The following is a 10,398-nucleotide window of genomic DNA, read 5'->3' as shown; positions in this document are numbered from 1 at the left end:
CAAGAACTGGGTGAGAATTCAATAGACAAGGTATAGGTTGTTAAAACCTATTTCCTAGAAAATTAAAACAGAGAAAGATCAAAAGAATTGTGTTGGGTCTTAAGGAATTGGTAATCATTTCCTTCTAGATTAAAAATGCAAATCTGATTTATTACCTAGTGAATGAAATCCACTATTACGTGAAGATTTTTTTCTTTCAACAGATATTGTTGAAAGCAATATATTATGTGTCTTGCTTTGTGTTAGATGTTGGTGACTAATTGAGAAGGACAAGTGACAAGGGAATCTGTGTCATAATTTCTAGAACCAGAGCAATAGGTCTCATCTAAACAAGAGTAACAACAACTCAAAAAATGTCTTTGAAAGCATTGACTAAATGGTTTCTGGGAATTCTTAATCATCCAGTATTTGTTTTGCAAAACTGCAGAAAATAATAACAGAGCAAAAAACACCCAAAATTATATCTGATTCCATTACCCAGAGCACTAAGAAGCTTTAAGATAGCATGAGGCAGCAGTCAGTGCAGGACCATACAGCCTTGTGTAAAAAACTCCTATGTCCTGGATGTCTTCAGGGGAGGTCTCTCTGGAACGTGGCTGCTTCTCTGGTTGCCAAAGTCAAATCCAGATCCCATCTGTGATATGGGCTTTGTGCTCAGACAAGGATTATGCAGTCTGCTTTTCCTTAGTAGATCCTAAGACCAGATCAGCTATGGCTTCTTATTTGGCCTAACTGTCTTACCCAGTCCAAACCTACTGCCCACTGGCAGATAGAATATGAAATGCATTTCTGAATTTGACATTTGGCCAGAAGTTAAATTTCTTTAGTATTAGCTACAAATCAAAACTTGGAGCAAAACAAACAAAACGAAACATGAGACAAAGCTTTCTGAGGGCAAAACCATGCCATCTTCAAAACTACATCCTCATCACTAATGCAGTACAGAGAAAGCACTTAATATCTGTTGAATAAAATTGTTTGAATGAATGAATACTCCACCCTTTTGCGATCATGAATCACTCAAAATCAAGATTGCCACATTGGTATTTGCATGCAAGTATTCCCACGATGACTTTTGCTCAGCAGTTCATCTTTTAAAAATGTTATTCTGTTGGTTTTTCTTAAAACAAACAACACAAAAAGCACACCACAGAATTTGAAGTCCAAATGTATTTTCTTTCAATTTCCATTCCAGGTAATAAATATTTGACCAATGAACTGACTTCTTTAGTTTGGCCATTGAGCAAGCAAACTCTGCCTTTTTCCATAGCTGAATGTAGCATTGAAGTGAGTACCAATTGTTCCTCTACTGATTTGCCGAATAGGATAAAGTTGTTAAGCCCCCTCCAAAAGCATTAGTATTTTATCCTAATTGCCAATCAAGATATCACCCAAATTTCCCACCTTCCACTACCCCCAAAACCCAAGTAAAAGGGGTATAAACTAGCCCTTGCATAACTCAAACTTACAAGAATCAGATACAACCATTGGTTTTCTCGGTTTAAATTCTTAGTTTTCCACCCTCCTATTCAACATTTCCCCTGTATACCTAAGAATGCGGGAGTATAGATTTTTAAAGCAAGCTCTGTAGCAAGCCAGCTAATGTCAGGATTAAAGATAAAGATAAGTTGAATTTTGCAAACCCAGGAGGTTTGCTGCCAGTAGAGTGAAGCACCTTATATTAAGAAAGGGGATGCAACAGGACAGGGAGACGACTCCCGGCACCCCATCTCTCCTCGTGTGAAAAGCTGGTGCTTCTTCAAGGTAGGGTGACCAGGCCCAGCATACAAAAGAGATCACTGATCCCTAAAATATACTAGACAGTGTGACCTCCAAGAGTCTTTCACCTTGGGCATCACAAACCAATGACATGTTCTCAGCCTTATTTCAAAATATATATATACATTCTTCAACCCAGAGGAATGGGGAATCTGCCCTGGAGGGAAGCAAACACCTGTGAAACATGTTTTCAGACTGAAACCACATCTTTCTTCATAGGACATAAAGTAATTTAACCTGCAATATTATATATACAACTTTGGAAAGGTGAGTGGTATTTTACAGGCTGACTTAGTCAACTCCTAACTAATAGTATCCCTGAGCTTAAAGGAAGGGAAACCCTTTCCTAATAATTTCCAGTTCTTCATATTCTTGTTCTCTTGTTTAAAAGAAAAAAAAATAGGCTAGGCGTGGTAGCTCATGCCTATAATCCCTGAACTTTGGGAGGCCAAGATGGGTGGATCACCTGAGGTCAGGAGTTCGAGACCAGCCTGGCCAACATGGTGAAACCCCACCGCTACTAAAAATACAAAATTAGCTGGGCATGGTCGTGCACACCCGCAGTGCCAGCTACTCAGGAGGCTGAAACACAAGAATTACTTAAGCCCAGGAGCTGGAGGTTGCAGTGAGCAGAGATCATGCCATTGCACTCCTGCCTGAGCAAAAAGAGTAAAACTCCATCTCAAAAAAATACAAATGAATGTTATTTGTTTTAGATTTCCCTTTCCTTTACAGAAACCTGAAATACCCAGGCATCATATGATTCACTGACAATATCTCAAACCCACCTAGATTTCACCAGGATACTTGGTTAGTTTGTGCTCCAATCTCTGCAAATCCACCCTCATTCCATTGTTTTTCCTATCACTGCTATTCAAAGTCCTATGCTGTGGAAAAAACAGAAGAGGAAGTCACATAACTTTTTATGTACATATATATAGACATAAAGACAGTCTGTGTGTGAGGTGACAAATAGCAGTAGGGGGTCCAGTCTGCACACATAGTGAGAAAATAAATTAAATTCATCCCCACCACCCCATCCTTTAATGTGCAGCACTCTGCTCCAAGGTTCCAAGTGGCCAGCTAACGCAATGAGGTATACAAGAACAATATTCCCAGCTGGCTCATCCAAGCGTCTTCATGTGGAACTTGAGGATGGAGCTGCCAAGTGTCCTGGACAGAGGTCAGTATCTAGGAGAACCCACTGATCATATACCAATGAGGCCTTTGGGTAGGAGGAGAGGTGAGGCTCAGAAGGTGTGTCCCAAGGAGGCGCTGACGTAATCAATGCCACGTCGATCAATCTTTGTTATCACTGAGTTCCTGGCAGGTAGGGCAAGCACTGGGATCTTCTTGCTCCTCCCTTTTCATAGTTGCCGGAGGCTCCTCAGCTGATTCAATTTTTATCTCAAGTCCAGAGGTGGAATTTATCCTTTCAGGGAAATAGTCATTTCTTTTTAAATCTGCAAGGAGTACAAGTAAAAAGGTTATAGTGGATCCCCCAGGAACATACTGTTCATGAAGACAAATGGGACTTTAGGCTTTGCCAAGTGTTCGGAGAGGTCTCTTCTTCCTCAGATCATAGATATGTGGAACTCAAACACTTGACCATGTCCAAATTAAGCCTCCTTTCCCACCCCAATACCCATGTGCAGTTCTCCCTTCCCTATGCTGTTTGGGCACTATTTCTAGGGCAGGGAAGAAAGACTGGGTTGCTTGCTTCCACATACAGTGCCTTATAAGAAGTTTTGTTCATTTATTTTGTTTAATTGGAGACAATAATCACTCTCAATTAGCTGGACATGGTGCTGGGTACCTATAATCCCAGCTACTCCGGAGGCTGAAGCAGGAGAATCGCTTGAACCTGGGAGGCAGAGGTTGCAGTGAGCTGAGATCACACCACTACACGCCAGTCTGGGCAACAGGAGCAAAAAAAAAAAAAAAAAAAAAAAAACCTACCAGTGTGGTGTAAAAAAATTATCTCAACCTTAATCAGACAGAAGCACTAATTGAGCTCAAGGACTGGAAGCAGTAAGTTCTGTCTTAAGTCTCCCTGTGTCCTGGCTCCTCAGATGTAGTCCTTCTGTCTTCAAGAATGCAGGCCTCCCTTCCAGGGTAGGAATAAATCAGAGCTGGGAAGAGGACAGCACCAGAGGACACCAAATGAATGAGCCAGACTCCAGCCTGCCATCATAAAATGACTCTGATTGTTGTCAGCTCCTGCCTCCCAGGCGGCCCTTACCTGGAGGTCCTGATGACTCTCAGCCCAGTCCCAGCCCCTTCCTGAGTGCCTTCTGACCAGAGAAGCCAGTGGGCAGCTTGACTGTGTACTAATCTCTTTGACCACGTCTGGTACGATTTGTGAGAGTGAGTCTTGGGCAGCTGTGAGAGTTAAAGCCCTCGCTTCTTTGACTGCTCCCTTTTGTTTTCTCCACCCCTGGCTGACCGCTACATTCCCAGTGGAACTGGAAGCCTGCTCCAACTCTGTGTTTCCATCTTTCTATGCCTTGCCCACAAGCGCTCCCCCTACCTCTAACTCCAACAGGATTAGAAATCACCCTTGTTTGTTGTAAATTTACACCTGTCCCATCCCAGGTTACTATGGACGGTACAATCATTTATTATAAGGCATAAAGAGCTACTCAGCTTAACATATGTGAAATCCCACTGTAAGGACAAGTTTGGTGTGACCAAGCTTGGGCAAGCTGAGGCACACATGATGCTTCCCTTCTGGGACTAAAGAAAGGAACGCAACAGAGCTGGGACTGCCCATTTGGAGGGCACAGGCCTCTAGCTGCTTGCTTTTATAGCAGGAATTTTTAACTATGCCATATTATCAAATCAGATTTTTTAAAAATATATGTTGCAATGTGTGCTTAAAGTAGCATACTTTTTACAGTGAAAAGCGCTACTTTAATTGAGGGTGTCATTTCCCTCCAAACCACACCCTCCCAAGTACCCAATGGGTGAATCAGAATAGAATAGAAATGCTGTGGGCAACACCATGCAGCGATCGGCAGCTGGCAAGACCCAAACAGGAAGGGCAGAGACCTGCCTCCGTCTGATTTTATCCCATTTAAGCTGGTGGAACTTTTCCTTTGGAGTGACTGTGACAAGTATTGGGCCCCATGTTGTTTTATCACATTTTGGCAGAACCTGAAGTAAATCCCTGTCCTTTTAATCCCTTTAGAGACTTGAAAATTTTGCAGTCAGAAAGTCAGGCTCTGCGAATGACTGTGAATGAGATAAAAATGTGATTAAGATTTTTCGACTTTATCCCAGGTTACAAAGGATGTTGTTCTATGAGAGATTTACTTAGAGAAAAATGGAATTGTTGGTGGCATACCCGGGAGTTTGAGCTTCCGGCAGCAAGAGTTGCAATGATGTTTTGCAATGAAGTTTCTAATTGCATCTTCCCCCAAATTGGCCGGTCCAAACACCATTCCTCTTGATCTAGAGGAAATATCAGAATATCAATTAGATCACAGCTAAGAAAAAGGAGCTCAACTAGGATTCTCCGAGATACCGAACAGTATCCCATAGTAACCCAGTAAACTTGAAGGAGCCAACAAAGAACAGAGCACTTTGGGGAAGCAACAATGTTAGGTTTGCAAATTTAAAATTCAAATGCACTTAAATCTTTGTTCCCAACTCCAAGACCTACTGTGAAACGCATTTCAACGCTAATCTGATAGAAGAGTGAATTTTCTATCATTAAAACAAAGTACGGCCCGAAATCCTTTTTAATGCACATGGGGTGAAAGAGTGACATTCATTACCAAATGTTCTACTAGAATACCCAAAGGTAAGATACAAAGTAAAATACATTTGCTTTTGGGACACACCTTCTAAAAAGATGCATAGACATTGTTTCAAACCCAAATACCTTTCTTTAAATAACTGCCCTCAAAAACAAATACCCAACTAAACCCTACATCGTATTCATGGCTCTTTCAAAGCCACTTTCTCTCCTGCAAACTGCTATAGCTGGGCTTTTTGTGGAAAGACAAGACTATTACACAATGTGTTGGTGGAAGTAAAGTACATATGCTCGATGTAGGTGACAGAGTTACAAATAGAATCAGCATATATAAGGCACCTTTTGAATACTCTATGATCATAGCAGATTCTAAGATCAATGTTCATCTGTTATCATATCAAATGCAATCATGATTATTTGGATTTTGACACTGCACACCACAAAACAGAGCATGCCAGAAACATTTCCCAAGAAACTTTATGAAAGCTAATATTTTATTTTAATGACATGCAGAGTGGAAACAGCACATTTAGAAAAATCTGAACTCAATTACCACTCTTAAATACCACGTCTTAAAAGCAAAAGAAAAGCAAACTATCACGAAAGGAAACAATAAACTTCGCTTCTAAGGAATGTGGTTTTTCAAAAGGGACGTGGTGTAAAAATGGACTTTTTTCCATCCAAGGATTGAAACATTTATCTCAATTTCCACTTCCTTTTGGCAGAATAACAGTAGCTGCTCTGAAGATGTGCCAAGCTCAGAATGAGGGCTGATGTCAGTTTGATCTCAGATTGCCTCTTTGCTCCGAGGCGAGTAGGTGGAGGAAATCTCTTGGGAAGACAAAGTGAACAGACACCCAGGATTAACTTTCCTGGTCACTCAATCGCTCTTACAAAGTACAGCTCTGGTGATATTTACCCGGCTGCATAAGCTGCCTCTTGTTAACTATTCCTCTCTCTCTATCCATCTGGTAAGGAACCACTTCAATAAGTTGAAACTGAAGGTGGCAAAAAAGTCGAAGCACTCAGTATTTAGACCAGGATTCTACTATGCCGGTAAAGTGAAACACACTGTTATTTTAGTCGTTTAAATTGAAGAATGCCTTTTTATAGTCTCTCCAACATGACCCTGTTAGAATATTTCACTCATTTGCTTTCCATACCTGCCATTTCTTCTTCCCAGTAAAACATAAAAAAAACCCAACTTAGAGATGCAACATTGATTCTCAGATAAAAGCTCTAAGTTAAATGATTTCCCTCTATGAGCTTTGGGAAAGTTAAGACAAAAGAATCAAAATTACTACAAAATGCATACAGCAGGAGTTCGACCACTCCCTATGCAAGGGAGAATGAAGGAGAGTTGTAGGGAAATTCATTTGCATCTACCCCCTACAGCACGCCTAGAGCCTTGCAGTCTTAGATAACCAGGTTTAAAAAAAATACAAGTAGCTGTTTTCCAGATTTTTCACAACACAGGAAAAGCAGGTGGTAGCTTGGTTCCACATGCGAGGAAACGCTAATTAGTGCCATCTATACATAGATTTACTAAAGAACATCTCATCATCATTTCATACTTGTCAAATGCCCAAAACTATCAAATCGGCAAGCTAAAACACTGTAATTACAAATGACCAATAACCAAGATAGAAGGTTAGGGAAAGTTAAGATACAATAAGCATTAGAAACAACATGAGAATTTACGCCACAAGAATATCTTCTCTTTTGGTAGAGGATTATCCTTTCATTGACCTCTCCTCCTCATAGGAAAGTTAGCATCTTCACTCTGCCTAAGTTTTCTTATTTGTGAACTGGGGTTGAAAATGCTTCCTTTCATTGCTGTTGCAAAGGCGAAAATAAATAACTCGTGAAAGCACTTACTTAAATCAGTGCTTCCCAAACTTTAATTTTCCCACCAGATCACCTGAGGATCTTGAGGAAATTCAGATTTTGGTTCAATATGTCTGGGGAGGGTCCTGAGATTCTGCATGTCTAACCATATTCCCTGTGATGCTCACGCTGTTGGTCCATACCCCATGCTTTGTGTAGCAAGCGCTTCAGACACATACAGCATTTGAAATGTGAGCCCCATTGAACTAATCAGATGTAATTCCCCATGACTGTGAGAAAATAGTACTTCTCTTTATCTTGACCATGAAGGCCAACTGCATTCAAATTGGGTAACCCCACAAAACCCGGCAGGCCACAATGAAGCCATCCTATCAATTTCCGGTGTTCCTACCCTCAAATCATAAAAAAAATAAAGCTGCCGTAAGACAGAGGTTCTCAACCCTGGTTGCCCAGAGAATCACATGAGAGACTTAAAAAAAATACAGATATCAGGGCCTTCTCTTCAGAGATTCTAATTTGATGCCAATCCTTGGCATTTTTTTTAAGTTCCCTGAGTGACTTTAAAAGAAATTGAGGCCCACTGGCCTATAGCATGCAATTAAATACCTACCTGTCAAGTGGGATAATATCATCTTAGAGTTCTAAATGATAGAATATTCAGGTCATATTAAATGACATATGCCAAGGTTAAAATTTAATAAATGATAGATGGGGTATACACAAACTTGGTTCATTATATATGCAAAAATCTTCCACTGCAAAATTATAAAGTACTTTTAGTATAAGATTCCTGCTACTAACACTTAGGCACACAGGGCTACTGAAAAAATAATATCCTAGCTAAAAAACACTTTAGCAGAGCTAAAGTGAAAACTAATAAAGCCTTTATGTATATAAGCGTTGTGACATGGACTCCACAGTCAAATAAGTATCATAGGAATTAGATGTGTATGTTCAATATGGGTCACCTTTATTTTCTCTAGTTCACCTAGTCCAATTAAATATGTAATACCCTTTTAGATGGGCCTCTTTGCATGGAAGCCTACATATTTAGATTAAACCACTCAGTAAGATAACAGAGCACTAAAGCAGTGAATATTTATGAGGCCTTGGGGAGGGAAAGTAAAAATTTCAGATTTTATTGATTGTCCACTTATAAAGTTATATATATTTTTTCTACCAAGCAGGGACCAAGTATAGACAATTAAGAAGTAAAAATGTTGTATGCTGGCAGTTCTCAAGAGTGGTTTCTGGACCAGCAGCATCAGAATTCCATGGGAACTTGTAAGAAATGCAGATTATCTGGCCCTACCCCAAACCTACTGAAGCAGAAACTCTAGGAGTGGGGCCCAGCAATCTGTGTTTTAGCAGACTGTCCTGGTGATCGTGACGTAAGCTCATGTTTGAGAATCACTGTTGCCTGCCATATTGATCAGTTTAACCTGCACCATCATTTATTTCTACCCCACCTTTAATAGAAGAATACAGCCTGAGATCCTTTACTCTCAAGTCTTCCCAAAAGCCTGCTTCTGGGATAAAATGCCGATGGGAATTCAAGGGACAGGTTGATGAGTTATCCCTCTATAGAATTTAAACTTCAGCTCTTACTTATTAAGTCAGACAATCTGATGTTTCATATTTAAATTCCATTGTTTTGTCCTCTCATAAAATTTGCTGTTACTAAGTAGCACACTTTATGCTCTCAGCTTTCATTTTATAAGCATGCAATGGAAGATGCTGCCCATGATAAGATGCAATGACTCCAATTGTGAAGACAACAAAGGAAACTGTGCTTCTCCTATGACATTGTTTTCATATCAAAGCCGTAGAGGCTAAGCTTACCCATTGGAAACTCAGTCATATTTGCATTAGTCCTTATAATTTCCATTTAGGTATACAAATCTAACTGCAGATTTAATATCATTTTACGTATTTCTGTAACTTCTTTTTACCACCATTTCTTAACCTATGCTTTTTTACAATATTATTGTGTTTGGTCTCTACACATAAGCTACCTGAAAACCTTTCTAGGATCTAGGCAGGGAACATCTATGTTTCTAAATTATTTTTAAAACCATTTACTAGGTGTTAAATGCAATTTTCTAAATGATAACACATAAATTAACTTACTGTTTGACTTCAGGTTTTATAACAGATGGATCTGTCAAATTTTCTCCAACACCTCAAAAGAAGAAACGAAATTTGTTTAGCAAATGGAGATTTCATTTTCTTAGAAATTCAAGAAAATAATAATTAAATTCTAATTTCTTAATTTAAAACTCACAGTCACTCCACAGTAAATAAAACGTCATGAGCCCAGACTTCACCACTACACAATATTAGCATGTAAAAAATCTGACCTGGCACCATGGCTCACGCCTGTAATCCCAGCACTTTGGGAGGCCAAAGTGGGCAGATCACCTGAGATTAAGAGTTCAAGACCAGCCTGGCCAACATGGTGAAAACCCATCTCTACTAAAAATACAAAAATTAGCCAGGTGTGGTGGCACATGCCTGTAATCACAGCTACTAGGGAGACTGAGGCAGGAGAATTGCTCAAACCTGGGAGACGGAGGTTGCAGTGAGCTGAGGTCATACCACTGCACTCCAGCCTGGACAACAGAGCAAGACTCCATCTCAAAAAAAAAAAAAAAAAGCATGTAAAAAAATCTGCACTTGTATCCCTTAAATATATAAAGATATGTAAAAACTAAATATAAAAATTAAATATTTTAATTCTCAAAAAATCATGTAAATTAAATGCCCTATAAAAATTGTTCAGAAATGTCTGAAATTTTAGTTAATGCACTGTTTCCCACAAACTCTCTGTTGTAATAAACGTCTAGGCCACAAATGATTGTTTTAGTGGTGTGTTCACAGTTACTGATAGTGGCATCTGTCATTCACCATTTGTATATACCAGATATTCTAATTTTATTTTCTCTAATTCTCCACAATTATAAAAGGAAAGTGTTATCCTCATAGCCTCATTTTACATTTTAACCTCATTT

At 39.5% G+C, this 10,398-nt stretch overlaps 1 protein-coding gene across 19 annotated transcripts in view; it reads right to left on the bottom strand.

The window, feature by feature from the left end:
* Positions 1–1,155: 1,155 nt before the first annotated feature.
* TRPM6 (transient receptor potential cation channel subfamily M member 6) overlaps positions 1,156–10,398 on the bottom strand; it is a 164,448-nt gene continuing 155,205 nt past the window's right edge. For all 19 annotated transcript variants that reach the window (XM_035302229.3, XM_035302237.3, XM_035302254.3 and 16 more), the window contains 3 exons: positions 9,518–9,569; positions 5,126–5,232; positions 1,156–3,242 (listed from right to left, as the gene is read on the bottom strand). In XM_035302229.3, the coding sequence (XP_035158120.3) occupies positions 3,079–3,242; positions 5,126–5,232; positions 9,518–9,569 (323 nt within the window). In that variant the 3' untranslated portion in view covers positions 1,156–3,078. The remainder of the gene's footprint in view (positions 3,243–5,125; positions 5,233–9,517; positions 9,570–10,398) is intronic.

Source organism: Callithrix jacchus, chromosome 1 (assembly GCF_049354715.1).
Source record: "Callithrix jacchus isolate 240 chromosome 1, calJac240_pri, whole genome shotgun sequence".
NCBI classification, from domain to species: domain Eukaryota; kingdom Metazoa; phylum Chordata; class Mammalia; order Primates; family Cebidae; genus Callithrix; species Callithrix jacchus.
The sequence above is the reverse complement of the archived record's forward strand: the minus strand, read 5'-3'. Positions and strand labels throughout refer to the sequence as shown.